General features: G+C 46.3%; 1 protein-coding gene across 1 annotated transcript; it reads right to left on the bottom strand.

Moving 5' to 3' along the window:
• Positions 1-363: 363 nt before the first annotated feature.
• On the bottom strand, positions 364-15,514 carry ICOSLG (inducible T cell costimulator ligand). The gene is made up of 7 exons (XM_075431109.1): positions 15,439-15,514; positions 11,764-11,804; positions 9,462-9,824; positions 8,681-8,965; positions 6,951-7,127; positions 5,791-5,826; positions 364-2,996 (listed from the first exon to the last, which is right to left on the bottom strand). The coding sequence occupies exons 1-7, from the start codon at positions 15,450-15,452 to the stop codon at positions 2,986-2,988; spliced, it is 927 nt and encodes a 308-aa protein (XP_075287224.1). The 5' UTR covers positions 15,453-15,514; the 3' UTR covers positions 364-2,985.
• Positions 15,515-16,217: the final 703 nt, after the last annotated feature.

Here is a 16,217-nt window from a genome sequence, read left to right as displayed (position 1 = left end):
CAGTTTCAGTTCTGGGAGCGGGAGGGTGTGTTGTAACTTTGCTCTGCTAGGGGTTATTCCGTTGGGTGAGAAAAGGATGTGTCAGCCTAGGCTTAGTGCTGCCTGCAGGCTACTGTGTGGCTCTCACTGAGCTTTTTCAAGGTATTTTGCTCTATTCTGGCTTGCACAACAAAACTTATTGCATCTCTGTGTTGTATCGGTCTCTCCTCATCTGAGGGCTTGGAAAAAGGAGCGCTTATGTGCCCTGAGGGACGTGGCTGAAAGCAAAACTGCCACTTTGGTTGGGGGCAATGGTTTGGAGTGACTTGTCTTTACGTGCTGATAGATTCAGTACCAAACATCCAGAAGAATGAATGGATTTTATTTAAGATACAAACATGGTAAGTGATGACAAAACCCCCTGTTATTACAAAATTCTCAAGTCCTTTGAATGCTAAAAACCAACTGCCATCTAGGATACGTTTGCTTCCAAAAACAGCTGGAAACTGAAACCAACTGAAAGTATGGATTTTGCAGGAACAGGCTGTTGCATTTAGATGTACTTGGTATGCACTGTGAAGTAGCCTGGAAGTAACAAAATCCAACCAGTCTAAATTAGCTTAACAGTGTCTTGTGAAGCAACTGCTAGGTCACTTCTTACATCTCTAAACTGCTACTGCTTCTTGCAGTTGCAGAATATAAAGGTGGAAGACTGTTTTTAGAAAAGGCTTCTGTCAGTTACAGCAGCACCAAAGAGGCTGCGCAAAACAACTTCATGTGGCAGACAGCGAGGAAACGTCTGCAGGACTTCTTGCTGAACTACTAGGAAACGGTTACCCTTCACATCCGCACGTATATGGTTCACAGTTTTAAGGTGTCTGCAAGCTTGCATGCTTTCTTTGAGCAAATTCCCTTTAGGCTTCACCGAAGAACAAACCTGGGCTCAGAAAATATCTAATACCTAGATTAATGGACATGTGAGAAGACAAGGAAAGGCTGACATTTACAGTCACTTACGGCACTTCAGTAATCTCTTTTGACAAATACTGTGAGCTAAATGCCCTACCTGACTGGGTATGTTACAGCTGTAGAGTGGAAGGCAACAGAGGACAAAAGTGAAATTAATAAATAAACCAGTATTTTTCACAGACATCAATCAAGATCAACAAGTATCAATATACTTTTTTCGACATTAATAGATAAAATGTCTCTAAAAAAAACACAGTTATATACAGTTACTTACAATCTAAACAGGAGACAGGAGTTTAATTATTTAGTTGCAGCTTGGCTTTTTTTTTTTTCCTTAAAAAAAAAAGACACAATTTCCCTATCCTGTTCAAATTGGTGTGTAAGCCTAGATTGTATCCAGTGAGATCTAAACTGCCCCTTCTCTAAAACACCATGGAGGCTGAGCCTGTGCGGCTCTCCCACAAGGTACTGGTGCAGCGGTGGTGTACAGCTACCCAACATGGAGGCTCCTTGAGGGTATTCCTTCAATAAAAGCTAATTGTGCTATGGCCAAATGGTTCTGGATTCCATGTGATGGGAGAACAGGACAACAAAATTTATTTTCACTTGGCTAGGATTTGAAAGCTGATCTTGATATGAAAAATCAATGTTCTACCTCATAGTTGACACTGGATTGCCCCCCCTACGCAGAGCTAGGACAAACAGGGCTGAAACTTAATCATAAAAATGGTAGAATTTTAGTTTAGCAACTGGTGCAGGAGAAGCCAGGTGTTTCCAGGGCTCAGTTTAAACTCATAATTCCCCTGCCCACCCCATGACAAGATGGGGTTAAACTGACCCACCTAGTCAAGAGAGCTAGTATAGATTTCTCCTTTAAAACCTCATACCACCAGCAAAGTTTACTGCTTTGCTGTTTTCAACCAGTTACTCTTGGCTGACTTGGGGCTGAATCAGCAAGGCACAGGCATAAGGAAACTGCAGTTCTTGGCTTTTTGGACATTCATGGACAACACAGTAATATAGTCTGCACTTTTTTTTCTTTTTGGGTGGAGGGATGGGGCACAAGGATATGTTCAGTTCAACAATTTCAGTTTAAAATCCTCCCTGGAAGCTGCAAGGGAGTGCTTAAATAAAGACCAGCTGAATCGAGCAGAGCTTGACCACAGTTTTTTGTTCCACCCTGGAAAGGGTAAGTCCAGGTAGCCCGACATTAACATAGCAGAGAGCGCTATTTTTAATCGGTTGGATTTCCACAGCCTGTTCTTTCACACAGTATGCACCAGCTTCTGTTAAAAGTGGAAGTCCCCTTTTTTGGTGGAATATTCGGTAAAAAACAAAATGTTGATATGAAGTGCACTGAAAGAACACACGTTCCCTTATGTTAGCACATTGAGTGCTTAACTCTGTCATAGCAACTCCCATTTTTGGAGCATGGGGTCAAAGTGCTCTACTTCGATCTGTACACAACAACATGCAGCTGGTGAAACCAGACAATGAAAGGGTTTACTGTAGAGAGAGAAAAGTGCAAAAGGTCACAAATCGCACTTTGCAGACAGTCCTTCAGTTTGGTTTTTCATAGCTGCCATTTTTCACATTCAGTAGTCATTGTCAGGGTAAGCAGAAGCAGCAAGAACTTGCCATGATCCTGAAACTCGGTGGCTTCTGCCACTAACAAAGTCCTCGATGGTGGTGATGAGAGACTGGGCACTCACCAGCTTTCCAGCACTGTGCACAGTGTAGCTAAGTCCCAGGCTCACTGCGTTCCCCAGTGAGAACAGACAGACTGTCACAGAGAACTGTCCAAAGTGGTCAGCTGGTATGGTGACACAACTGTTGCGTGGACACAGCCAGGGGCTGGAACAGAAATCCAGCAAATTTTGCTGTCTCCTGTGTTGGAGAAGCTTCTTTTTGCCATCTCTCTTGGCCCACTCTGCAGAAATTTGTCACTTGTATTACAAGCAATGCTGCCACCGAGATAGGGGGTGATGCTTCTCTTGGCACATTTCCAGCTGCCCAAATTCTTGGTAGACCTTCCACTTAGACGGGCGCTGTGAAAACAAAACAACTTCTTTTTAGAAAAAAATAGACCACCCCATGAAATAATCACATCCTAGAGTTGTTTTTCCTATGTAACCAGTGGAAGAAGATGCAAAGGGATGGAAAAGATGTATTCATGCGGCTGAGAGAGAATTTGCTGGGTTGAAGCCCTGACTCTGCCTGGATACCCGAGACACCGGGGGCCCTCTGCCCCTGTGCCACATACTGAAAGTGCCTCTCCTTCTGCAAATGCAAAAAGTGCTCTCCCACTAACATCCCCCTCCCTTGCAAAGGCATGTCAGCATCACCTTTGGTTCATTTTAAGCTACTTCAGAGAACGAGATGCACAAAACTTATCCGTGGTCAAGAGAAACCAGCCTCCCAAGGCTCCTCCACAGGCGGTGGAGGGATCCCTCCATGGAGCAACTCAGAATTGCTCCAGCTCTGAACTTCTTCTGTGGAGCATCCTGCCCCAATGACTATAGGGGGTGTCTGAGGAGACTAACCCCACTGGGATGAAGTCATTCTTCTTCACAACCTGCCTTCCCCACTGTTTCTAGAACTTTTTCTTTGTAACAGTAAAGCTAGTGTCAGTAGACGTTTTTGTTTTTGAAGTATTCAGGATTCCCACCCCTTGTGAAACAATCTTACCTTCATAAAGTGAAACCCATAGAACCAGAAAGATATTTACATCAGTACTGGAAAGCAAAATGCTGTGGCAGAGTGGCATTGTGGATGCACCACGCATCACGTGGGTGCACCTCTGCAGTGCCTTATTCCCCATCCACCACATGCAACTTGCTTGAAAATCCAAAGTGATCATTGAAACATTATCTCAAATGATCACTGAAACATTAATTTCTCCAAGAGTCCATTTTTGCCCCAAGGTAGTATCAGCTATTGCTAAATCATTTCTGACAAATACTGATTTCTTCTTTCACTATGGGAAAAAAAAAAAAGAACAGCAACAAACCTGGACAGACGGAGACTTGACAGCCTGTACAAACCCTCTGCCTCAGTCCTCAGCTACGATTACCCTTACACAGGCATTTTCCCCTAACATCTAGCTTAAATCTCCCTTGTTTAAGCTTACTGTGCCTTAAGTGCTGTGTCCACTGGGTTACGACAATAAATTGTCTCATCCTGTTTAAGGACTCTCTGAAGAGGGTTGTTTTTGTGCCCTTAATCAGCTTTGCCTTCTCCAGCCTAAAAAAACATAACGAATCTTTCATCAGAGATCACATTCCCTAGATCATTCTCATTTCTATGGTATTGTTCCAAGTTGCCCTCAAACCGGGATGCCCAGAAGATACTGCCTTCCATGCCTTACTTGGCTCTGTTGGCAGAAAAGAGCCCTCAGAGGTGGGACGGTTTCTGATAAGCAGTGCACCACCAAAGCTGCTGTCCCGCCTCCTCTTCCACAAATGGAGACATGCCACAGAAACCATAGTGTCTGCAAGGCAAGTGCCTTTGTTTTGTTGTTAATGAACAAATCACGCTACAGCAGCCTTCAATAAGATAAATATTTACTCCTATTTATTTCACAGAGGTTTTTCTACTTGTGGGCTAAGCCCAGGGATCTAATCAAATAGGGCCTGGGATAAGTAAGTCCAGAGAAGAAAAAGTTGATCTGATATGAACTGCTTGTGTTATGTTAATGCAGCTCACAGGAACGGAAGGAGAAAATGTCTCTTAAGTAGAAAATCCATCCTTTCTATGTTATGCTCTACAGGAAACAGTGTCATGCTTGTTGATGTTTAGCAAACACAGATGTGGGGCTGCATGATGGGTCTGCAAAATAACTGATCCTTAACCCAGTCTGCATGACCACCAAAGAAGTTCTAGAAAGTTGTTTGATTTAAGGGTTGTTTTGCTTCTGCTTGATATTATGAATTGGGTACATTCACAGTAACTGCTCAGGCAAACTATGCTTTCACTATAACAGTTTTGCCTGTTTTGCAGACAGTCATTTGCTTCAGTAGAAACTACCAAACGAGATATAAAAAAGGCAGAGACTTCATGCTCTCTGTACTCTCGCAAGTCCCCTGTGCTGAGTTTATTTTTACAAATTTCTCTTGGATATTTTTGCCTTATTTTTATTTTTCCCCCACTGTAAATGATAAATGAATTTGTAATCCAGCTGGGCAACAATATTGTATTCTTGCTTATAAAAAATACAAACCTGTTGAAGGTCTAAACTGCTTTTTTATTTATTTTTTTGTCTAGGAAAAGAGCGTGCTTAGTGCTTGTTAAATTGGGTGTGTACAAGCTCAGGTTTATAGACGTGAGGCATATGATATTCCTGTATCCTAGCTAAAGACCTTCTAGGATATGGTGCCTAAAAAGGCAGAGAACAACCATTTGGTGATGGGCACTGACAAGGTACGAAGTGATAAATGGTCAGTGTTGTCCAGACTTGAAAAATCAGCATTTAAAGCAGATTTTCCAAGTTTGACTCTGCCTGGCTTATAGCATAATCCACTTGTCTTGATGGCAACAGTAGCTGCAGCACAGCTGCAGAACAGGAGTGGAGGATGGCTTCAGCCTGTACGCTCTGTGCCCCCTGTCAATTTGTCACGTCCTTTGGCCTGAACTGTTGAAGGAACTTCTTGGAACTGAGACTTTCAGGCTGCCTTTGGCAATGCTTACAGAGCTTAAGGAAAAGGCTGAGAGAAGAAGTAGGGCTACCATTTTACATGCTTGAGTTTGTAACATCCAGCAAGTCTAATCTAAGGGCCTTGTGCTGAACTTGAGTACTGAAGCGATGAAGTTAAGTCACTCTTGAGACAAATACAGTACACTTACAATTGAGTCTTCCTCTGTCTTCATTCGGTTGGACATCTGTTGAAACAAATGCATTGTTTTAAGCATGTAGGATAGGTAACGATAGTCTTTAGCCAAATGGGATTAATATTAAGCAACATCCACCAAAGTTGAGGGTTCAATATGCTAAATGCTCTTTGGACAGCAGAATGCAGTCCATACTCTACTTGCTTACAATCTAGGTCACCATTTCAGTAAGGTTACATTTGAGGCTTGAAGAAACAGCCCTGCTCCATGTTTTGGGACAGAGTCCTGCACCACTCTTGGGTTGTTTCTGAAGGAAGGACGTGGCTCCCAGCACAGCTACTGCACATGCTGGACAAGACCACTACCCTGCTTTCTCCTGCTCTTTTCTGAGGCACCTGGGCTTGCGAGCCACAAGGAAGAGGACATGGATCAAAAATGTGGTTTGTACCTGTCCATGAAAAGTGCGGTTGCCCACGCTCATTTTTCTTAGATGTTCTTGTATACCTGCAAAGTGACTTACGGAATTATTCAGATACATCAGCAGATTGAGTCTGGTTCACAAGATGTCTTTTAGAGCTACCTTTTGTTGTCTTGTCAAGCATTGAAGAGTCCTGCACGTGGACAAATGCAGCAATACAAGGGTACGCATGTATAATGTGGAGTGACAGTGAGACATGCTTTATTTCTACCTTGTAGAAAGCTGCTTGATCCCTGTGGGATTCTGAATCCTTAATTGCCCAGCCAGTGACTCTAAAGATCTCAGGATTGATGTATCCTCTGATTTGTGCTTTGGATTGCGCTAAGCAGAGACAGCTACTGACCCCAGTCCTGTTCCATGAAGGAGCATCCCCTCCATCTGTCCAGAAGCAGCCTGCAGGGATCACAGCTGAGAAACATGGCCTGAACAGGCATAATGTCTGAGTTACTCTCACATCCAGCAGGTAACTCCTCTGAAGCTCAGGTGCCATAGCAGAAAAACATAAAGAATAACATGTCCTGGAGTACTGCATGTCCTCCCCAGGTCACCCCAGCTTTTTGAAAACAGCATGATTTCCTGCTGTTGTGTGTAGGCAGCTTACTCAAACCTTCTAGCAACACACTGGGTGATATTAAATATTTTGGCAAATGAAAAAGAATTCGTCAGATACAGTCATGCAAACGAAGGGTGTCATTACCTGTGTAGGACACTAGTTTAGAGGACCTTCGTCTCCGCAGCCAGCAGCTTAAAACAGCTAGAAGACCTATCAGAATGACAACGGAAACAATGCCAGCTGCTTGAGGACCTCGTCCCTTTTTTCCCAGGTTTTTGTGACTTTCTGTGCTAGAATCATCGCTTTGCTTCTGCTGTGTGTCTAGAATAAAATAGAAAAAGGATGTAATAAGGTGTAAATTTTCACATTTCATACCAGGCAAGTATATGACCACATTTTACACGCACAAAAAAAAAATCTGAAGGACTAAATATTTGTTCTATTTGTATCACTGTGATTCTGGTGGTTTTCCTTCTGAGCAAGGCACATCTCCAGCTTTCACTGTCCAATAATACAATGCTAGTTTATTCCTCCCTGTCATCATACTGCATGCATCCGTCTTTCTTACTTTTCGTTCTTCTTTCCTGACAGCCCTGGAAGACTGTATGTTTGAGCTTGTATCTATCTAGACTCAGGTGAAAATGAATCCATACAGAATCTATAATGTAAATATGATGGTGTTCAGCAAAGTAGGGGGAAAACATGTTTCCCTGAAGTTAGGGACTCATTTCCACCGATTGCTGCAAACTGAAGGTTTCAGATCACATCTCTTACTCTTTGAAGTGTGGTAGTGTGTTCAGAAACCAACCAAAAATAATAAAAATTGTGCAGAATACAATAGGATGGAATGACATTAGGAAACTAATGATGAGATCACAAATTTTTCCTTTAATTTGGGATGACAGCATGGTATACTATCATACAAACACTCTACTGTGCAATTTTTGCTTGTACACACCATTTTTATTCCTGAAAATAGTTTATATCATTTGGCTACATTTGTGGGACCAGTGTTGTTAAGTCCAGAGTATGCGATTCCTTAGTGTGTTCAGGTAAACTACCTGTGGGCATCCAGCTACTGTTATGCAAACAATAAAACGTCCTTGCACCAGGGTGCAGAAACCTGTGAAAGAAAGGTGTGGTGGGAGGCAGGACCAGGAATGGGAATGAGACTGAACAGCCACCTCCAGACAAGCTCTCCTGCTCCAGACAGCTGCTCTACACAGCTGTTTGGAAATCATAAAACTCCCTATTGCTACTATAACTTTTAATAGCTTTTTAGTTTTGTGAAGAGTGGCTAAATACTTACTTTTACTATTAACCATTCACATCAGCAATAAATAGCTTACTAAACTCGTGCCATTAGGTGTATTGTTCTATTGGGCTAATATTAGCTGTTTGCTACAGGCCTAAATAGTGTGCTGTGTTACACTGAGTTTTGGAGACTGAAAACATAACTCCAAAATTAGGCAGAAGCAAAAGCAAATGTGAGTCCTGCAAAACAACTGGGTAGGGGTTGGGGAATCATGGATCTACTGTATTGTAGAAAAATAACTTGACTCCCCAAGTCCTCACGTTCCCGAGGAGCCAAAGGGTGAAGAGCAGTGACTGCCTCGGACACAAGATCTTCTCAGTGCCCTTGTCATAACACGCTTGATTGGGGGTTCACTTCGGTGTGGAAGAAGTCAGAAGCAAACATAAAGTCCATGGCTAAGCACAATTAGATTAAAAAAAAACAAAACTGCGTTCTTCTCGGCACTTTGGGGTCTTACTGAACTAATGCGTACCCCTCGTTAGTGTGTGTCGACAGGCAGAGACATGCTGGTTGATACAGCTGCTATCTAGAAAACATGAAGTATTATACAGGTACTTACAGTTGGCTGACAGATTTTCCCGCAGTATTTTATTTTCTATGGAGCACTCTATCTGCATGTTAGAAGTGGCTTTAACCTTCAGTGTGCTAAAAACGCTGTAAGTGCCATCGGCATGGGAGGTGATCTTCAGCTGTGATGGATGCAGGTGGCTGTTGTCTGTTTTATTTACCCAATAAACATTGGGCTCTGGGTATCCATTGCCGGACCTGCAGCTAAAAGTCACCTCCTCTCCAGTGCTGTCACTGTTCCTTATCGGTCCACTGAGTATTGGTTGGCTGTAACTAGCTGGAGAGCAAGAGAAAAACAAAGTCATCGACACGTTGAAACGTGTTGAAAAGACAAAATTTTAGCATGGGTTCCGAAGCAGAAGTTCTGGGTTTCACACGACCCTCATGACTTGAAAGGGAAACACCTGCAGGTTTGGTCTGTAAGCCAGAGAGCTAAGAGAATTACTGGAAAGACAGAAGGAACAAGAAGCAGTCAAACTCCAAGGAAGAAAGCAACTTCTTAAGCTGCTATCGCCCAGTCATGTGCAAGATCCCTCCTATGAATGAAAATCAAGATGAAAAAAACCCCACGCTGGATAAACAGCAGTTATGGGTATTCACCCAGTTTTAGATTCCTCATCTGTAACATTTAAATTAAGCAGACTTCATTTCGGCAAAGGGCTGAAGTATGTTCCAAAGTTGAGGGTACGCTTCAACATAACATTGAAATGGCATGAATTCAAAAAGCTGGAATGGGAATTTGGGCAAATACGTGCAGTGATACAAGTTCTTACCTGCTAAACTGAGAACCACTTCTGCCTGGTGAATCACTCTGGTATATTCAGTTTTCTGCAGCACTACACATTTGTACGTGCGTTCATCGCTCTGGCTGACGTTTAGCAGTAGCAGAGAAAAATCGCCACTTTCCAGCCTATCCCAGAATAACCGAGTCCTGTTTTTAAAGTGAATACACTGTTCGCTTTCATTGTCTTGCCCAGAGATCAGTGCATGTACAACTGAACACTCTTCTTGATCATCAGCTATTTGCCAATATACCCGCAGATTTTTTAAGTGTAATTCTCTTCCTTGATAAATGCAACTCAGTGTAGCGTTGTCACCAAGTTTACTGACAATGATCTTCTCCTCCAGTGCAATAACTACAAGATTAAAATAGAGAGGGAAAAAAAGGCAAGTTATGTGGAAAAAATGTCATTCTTTTCAAGCGTATTCTGCCACATGTGGACTCCAGTATTAGTATTCACAACAGGCAGGTGAGTGGGCTCTCTCTGTAGTCATTCCCACCTCCTGACTTGCCGGTGGCTAATTCTTCCCGTGTCTGTTTGTCTGTACATTTTCCAAAGGGACATTTTACAATATAAAGCCTTCTGCTTATTTCTTTCTCTGAGGACCAACCAGTCTAAGTGTTCCAGCCCCATGGATACCTGCATGTTTCACTTTGCCTGCTGACTGGGACTGACTGCTTTAATAATCACTTTTTTTTTTTAAATTAAGAAAAATGCCAAACACCACCAGGTAAATCACAAGAAGTGGAAACGCTGATAAAATAAACAGTGCTACCATTATTTTGAGACCTATAAAATTATAAAGGGGAGTAAAACCAGTGTTTCTCAAAGTGGGAACGTCATAGCAATCACATTTTATTGCTACCATCAGTGTCACCCTCTCAACAAATATACCCAGCTGGTAAACCAGCATGCCCAGATACCTCCAGTGACACATTCATTTACATGTTTACAACTGCTCACGGCCGCTTGAGCTCGGCCAGCGCAATATCTGGCTTTCAGGGCACTTTTCCTGGCCTCCAGACATGAGAAAGGCAACCCCTCCTCCTGCTGAGCAATAAGAAGGTGTGAGCTGGCTGGTGAGCGATGCGGAAGGTGCAGGTCAGCTACTCCGAAAGGGCCAGGGCGGCTCTGACCGCAGCCTCGCTGCTGGGAGGGATGCACCAGCTCCCCTCCACCCCAGCAGCCAAAACCTCTCTGGTGCAACCGGCTGCCGAGACCAAAGCAGTGGGTAAATGTCAGACTGGGGTCAGGCACAGGGCTTGGTGGGAGAGGTTACAGCAGGGGGAAGGGATTATGTGGGTGGGTGAATTAGGGAAGGAAAGGTGACAGGAGTGAGGGTTTGGAAATGTGGAAACAGCACATGGTGAGGTGGGAGGGAGGGGGCAATAGGAAAGGGTGACACGTCTTTGTGTTGGTGCACTGGACTCAGAAACAGCTCATCTACACATCTGAGTCAGGCACCTTGGCTTAAAAATGCCACTGCAGCAAACGCAGGGCTTGCAGGGAGGAAGGCAGTATGTTCTCCAAGCCCTTATCCTCTGCCGGGTGAGACAAGAAGCAACGGGCTTGAACTGCCACGTGGATGTGGCAGCTCAGACTTTGGGAAACCCCTCGCAGCAGCAGGGAAAGCAACACTCTGGAAAGCATTGCCTGGGAAGATGGGGCACCTCCGTCACTGGCATTATTTAGGAACAGGCCAGCTGGCATCTATTGAAACTGAATCTGGTACAGTTTGTCCTGATCTGGGGGTTAGGGATTTTCGTTGGTGACTTTGTTGAGGTCCTTCTTGGTGATTAAGCAAGAACAGAGGAAAGACAACTCTGAAAATATTTAAATATCACCAAGTGACGTCCTTTAACCTTACCTTTGTTTTGAAAGGTATTTTTGGAACTGTAGTAAAAGACTTACTAATGTTGGGTACTTGATACAGTGATGTATAATTCTAGTTATGAGTATGGACTTTATCTGGGCACGTTAGATCTGCTTATCAACAGCCCTTATTACCCCGCTTCTAAGGCCTTTGGTTGGCAGCGATAAATACACAGGGATGTTTGTAAAGCAAGCAGAGCAATCTAAGCAAAAGCATCCATAAGGTCCTTTGCTATTCTCTGTACTGAAACAATAGAAACACATTTTTTCTTCTTTCCCTGATGCATGTCACGCTGAGGAATTATTGTCTTGCTGAAAACATGCAGATGTTTATATCATTCGTGTTACAAATACTCTGTGTATTTGGCCAAACACATTAAGGGAGGGCAGCTGCATTTTAACTAAAGTATTCTGAACTCACCAGCTCTCAGGATATGAAGGAGCAGTAACAGAAATCCACAGCTAAAACAAAAAAGCAAACGAGTGTTACACGATAGACTTTGGCACCTCTGTTGTTCACGTAAGCAACAAACCTAATATTGATTGTCTCAGTATAGTAGCAGAAGTAGGTAAATTAGGTACTGCTACTATGTAATGTCCCATTGAGCATTTGCATTTTTAACAGCTGCAAAGCTTCTGTTCAAACGACTCAACTCTGTGGGTGGGTGGCCAAGGCCACAAATAGCAGTAAAAAGCACTAATATTGGAATCGGAGCAGAAGGCATGAAGCTGGTGTTATGCCTGTCTTTCTTGTGAAAAACAGGCCATAGACTTACTGGACAAATAGGAGGCTGTCTGGATCACTGGGAAGGAGCATGGCTGCCCAGGCCCAAATCCAGGCCAAAGCCCTGCATCCCACTGTTTTGCTGAAACTCAGCAAGTTATGGTTTTATCTACTTAAAGGACATCAAGCAGCTGACCATGCTGCCCTCCGTTTTGTCCAGTCAGTAAAGATGTGTAAACAGGAAATGTGCTGATAGTAGGGAGCTGTGTCAAGGTTTTGCTGGAAAGAATTCGGTGTGTTTGAGTACCCCAGAGGGGGAAAAAATCTACGCTGGAATTTCCCAAGGGAGTTACACCTGCTGGATGCTGTAGGAAAACCCAGTTTAACCTATCTGTAAAGTCCAGGTGATCGAACTCTTATACCACAGGTCCTTAAGAAAGACAAATGTGCAGCACTTTCCTAAGAGTTACTTTAAAACACCCTTTCACCACCATGCCTATCTATACATCGTGCTCTCCTTCCTCCAGACTGCTGTGGGAAAGGAAAGGAAGACACTGGAAAGGTTTTGGGACGGGAGCTGTGTGGCTGCAGTTGCCCCCCTTGCTATTGCACCAGGTGCAATAAGGTCGCAAAGCCAAGCCGATGGGCAGAGGGACATGAGCACCAACTCGTCCCCAGTTTCCCCAGCTCACTTTTGCAAGCAAGGAGGACTGTGAGGCCACACTGCCTGGGTGCAGCTGATTCCCTTCCCCAGTTGTTCTCAACCTTCAGCCAGGTCCAACACTGAGCCAAGGGCTAGGGCAATGGGGAGAGCTGCTCTCAGCAGCCCATGACCACCCAGGAGCGAGCTCCAGGGTCTCCCACCCAGACTGCTTGCCATCTTGCCTGCAAACCAATCCTGCCCTGCCTGACCCTCCTCCCTCCCAGTCCTAATCATAGAATCATAGGTTGGAAAAGACCTCTAAGATCATCAGGTCCAACCGTCCACCCAACACCACCATGCCTACTAAACCATGTCCCAAAGTGCCACTTCTACAAGTTTTTTAAACACCTCCAGGGATGGGGACTCCACCACCTCCCTGGGCAGCCTATTCCAATGTCTGACCACTCTCTCAGTAAAGAAATTTTTCATAATATATAATCTAAACCTCCCCTGATGCAATCTGAGGCCAACGCCTCTCATCCTATTGCTAGTTAGTTGGGAGAAGAGACCAACACCTGCCTCACTACAACCTCCTTTCAGGCAGTTGTGGAGAGAAATAAGTTACCCCCTCAGCCTCCTCTTCTCCAGACTAAACAGCCCCAGCTGCCTCAGCCGCTCCTCATAAGGCTTGTTCTCCAGACCCCTCACCAGCCTCATTGCCCTTCTCTGGACACGCTCCAGCAACTCAATGTCTACGCTCTCTCCCCCAGCAGCCATTTCTTGCCTCGCTTTTCCCCGTCAGCTATGCTTTACAACGTTCCCTCTCTTTTCCAGGCTTCCCAACCTTCCCCCACCCCTCCTGCCCCTTTGTCCAGCCGAGCATCAGGATTCATCTGGCACTTCCCAGGCACAGCAACCCTTCTGCCTGGCTTTACTCCTACCAGCTACCTGGGCACAGCTTGGGTCTCGTCTGCTGTGGAGGAGGGTCTCTAATTCCCACCTGCCCCCAAGAAAATTATGACCTTCCATTTGGCTTCCCATGGAGAAAGCAGGGGATGTTCCTGACACAAGATCTACCTCCACTTGAACCCCATCTCCAGAGAATGACATGGGGAAAGTTTAGGGAAGGGTCAGTCTGAATTGTATTACTTCTATATGAAGAAAACACTTTCTTTTCCTTTTCTGTGTCCTTTGAAATGGTTTCATAGATGAAGTTTCAAAAGTTTAAGTGGATGCTCGGTGTGGAACATTTCTGCTTTAACACTTACTTTAGTAAATCTGCAATTAAACCTAAAAGTAGGTCACTCAAGTAAGCGTACCTAAACACTCCGGGGAGGCAGCTCTGCTCTGTTCTGTCTCTGGCAGTGACTTTTGGTGGCTTTTGCATGTGGTCTTGTAGTGCATTTCTGTTGTATTTCTACACCGTGCAGAAGCCATCACTTTTGCACCAGGCTTGTAGAGGTCTGTCTGCCAAGCTCACCTTAACGTAGTTCTTCACCGTTCTTAATCCTGCGGCTGTGTTTGCTTTACTGTTCCCCGCCCCATTCGGAAACTATGGATGTAGCAACTCGTTTGAATTAAGTGGGTAACAACAATTGACTGATCTTTATGGGACTCTTTAGGGAATTTCCCATGATAGGCATTTGCCGATGCCAACAGACATTTAGATAGTCGGCCAGAACTGATTCTTTGATGTATGTATACAAAGCAGGTCTCGACTTCTTTTAATAAATGGTGTCACAGTCAAGATTGGACAGATCTAGAGATGCTCATCCTCTTACTTGGAGGCGGTGCCAACCCACCACGTTCCCCTGGAATAGCTCTAATGCCAAGCTCCCACTGGAAAAAGGGAGAAACGCTCTTGCCTGCAGAGAAACCTCCCTTTTGCCCCTCATGTACACTCAGCTCCTGTGTCCATCACGCTGGCGGTGAGCTCTGCTAAGCACAGCTGGAGCTGCATTGGTTTCTTAGGTTCTCTCTCTCCTTTATTTAAATATTTTAAGTTGTTAATTTTTTTTTCTCTTTCAGTTCTTTCCCACACCTTCCCCTTCTACACATTCTTTTAAAGTGTGATGTGAAACGGGAGAAAGTTGCACTTCCTCTCTCACACACTCACGTTCACTGAGATTATTCTTCCTACCAGCACCTCAACTTTTTCATGCGCTATTTATTTTAGAGAGCCATGGGATGCTGCTGTTCTGGCCACAAACTGGCCAGCCAAAAGCTGTCCCGGCGCTGGCAGTAACCACCTCGGGGCTCCCGCTCCACCGCCGAGGCTCGCTTTATCCCCTAACCTCGCCGCCACACCTCTCGCATCAGCGGGTGCCCTGAGCAGGTCACCCAGGAGGCTCCTCTCCCGCTCCCGCCACCCGCACTGGGGCCAAAAAAGCTCCTTAAAAATACGAATTCATTGCCTGCAGCCCTCAACAGCAGCCGGGGGCTGAGCCCGGCCGCACCCCGCCGCTACCAGCACCGCCGCCGGGCGCGTTGGACGCCGCGACCCGCGGTGCGGGGGTCGGGAGGGGACCCCGCGCTTCGCCTCTCCCCCGCCTCCGGGTTAAAGCAGCCCGCCCCGCGGCAGCGCAGCTCGGGTTGCCCCACGGCGGGTCCGTACCCCCCAGCCCCCGAGCCAGCAGCCCAGCACCGGGCGGGCGGGCGGGCGCCTTGTGCCCCCCACCCCCGGCGACCCGCGGCAGCTCGCCGGTCCCGGCCCCGGGCCAGCCACTCACCCCCGCGGCTCCATCTCTGCGCTGCCGCCCGAGCCGCGCTCTGCCCCGCCGGCGGCCGCCCGCCCGCTTTAGGCCGTTACCCTCGCCCTCCCACGCCTCCTCCCGCCGGGGATTTCCGCCTTCCGTCAGCGACCGTGGCCGGTCCGCGGCCGGCCCCGCCGCTGGGGCACCGCGCGGAACCGGCAGGGAACCCTGCCGCCGGCACCCGGAGCGCCGGCACCCGGAGCCCTCCTCCGGGCAGACCCCTTGCTGAAGCCTCGCCGGGGCCGCTCGGCAGAGGCTGCCAACCCCCCCCAAAGCCGTCGCGGTTTGGCCGTGCCCCATCTCTGGGCGCTGCTGGGGAGGACGTGGGGGGCCACGGCCGGCACAGGCTTTTGCGCCAGCAGGGAGTGGGCGGCATCTTCCCGTCCCCGCGGGGCAGTGGAGACCGGTGCCACGGCCTGGGTCGGCGTGGGCGGCGGGCAGGGCTCCCTGCAAGGCCTGCCAAGGAGCCGGGGGCTTTGCCCTTCTCTTTCAAAATACGTTTCAAGAGACATTTGGTTTACGATTGCATAAATAGTAAATAACCCCAAACATGATTCGATGTGATGCGTGACCACACCTGAAGATAAAAGCTCTGACAGCAGTGCGTTGATAAGGGATGTCGGAGCGGTAGTCGGCTATTGGAGACCTGCGGTCCGTGTTCACCAGCAGTCTTGTTTCCGGCTCCACATCAGTGCCCGTGTTAGGCTTGTTCACCGTCAGGCACCCCAGCACAGCTGGGACTCCTTCACCAGCGC

The sequence above is a fragment of the Opisthocomus hoazin genome, chromosome 1 (assembly GCF_030867145.1).
Source record: "Opisthocomus hoazin isolate bOpiHoa1 chromosome 1, bOpiHoa1.hap1, whole genome shotgun sequence".
Taxonomy (NCBI): domain Eukaryota; kingdom Metazoa; phylum Chordata; class Aves; order Opisthocomiformes; family Opisthocomidae; genus Opisthocomus; species Opisthocomus hoazin.
Note: the sequence above shows the minus strand (reverse complement) of the source record. Positions and strands in the feature narration are given on the sequence as shown.

Excerpts from the sequence above, each read along its gene's own strand:
- ICOSLG (XM_075431109.1), bottom strand. Across the intron at positions 8,966-9,461 it reads AGTGGTTCTCAGTTTAGCAG|CTAGTTACAGCCAACCAATA; the intron begins GTAAGAACTTGT and ends CTTGCTCTCCAG. Across the intron at positions 7,128-8,680 it reads GGAAAATCTGTCAGCCAACT|ACACACAGCAGAAGCAAAGC; the intron begins GTAAGTACCTGT and ends ATTTTATTCTAG.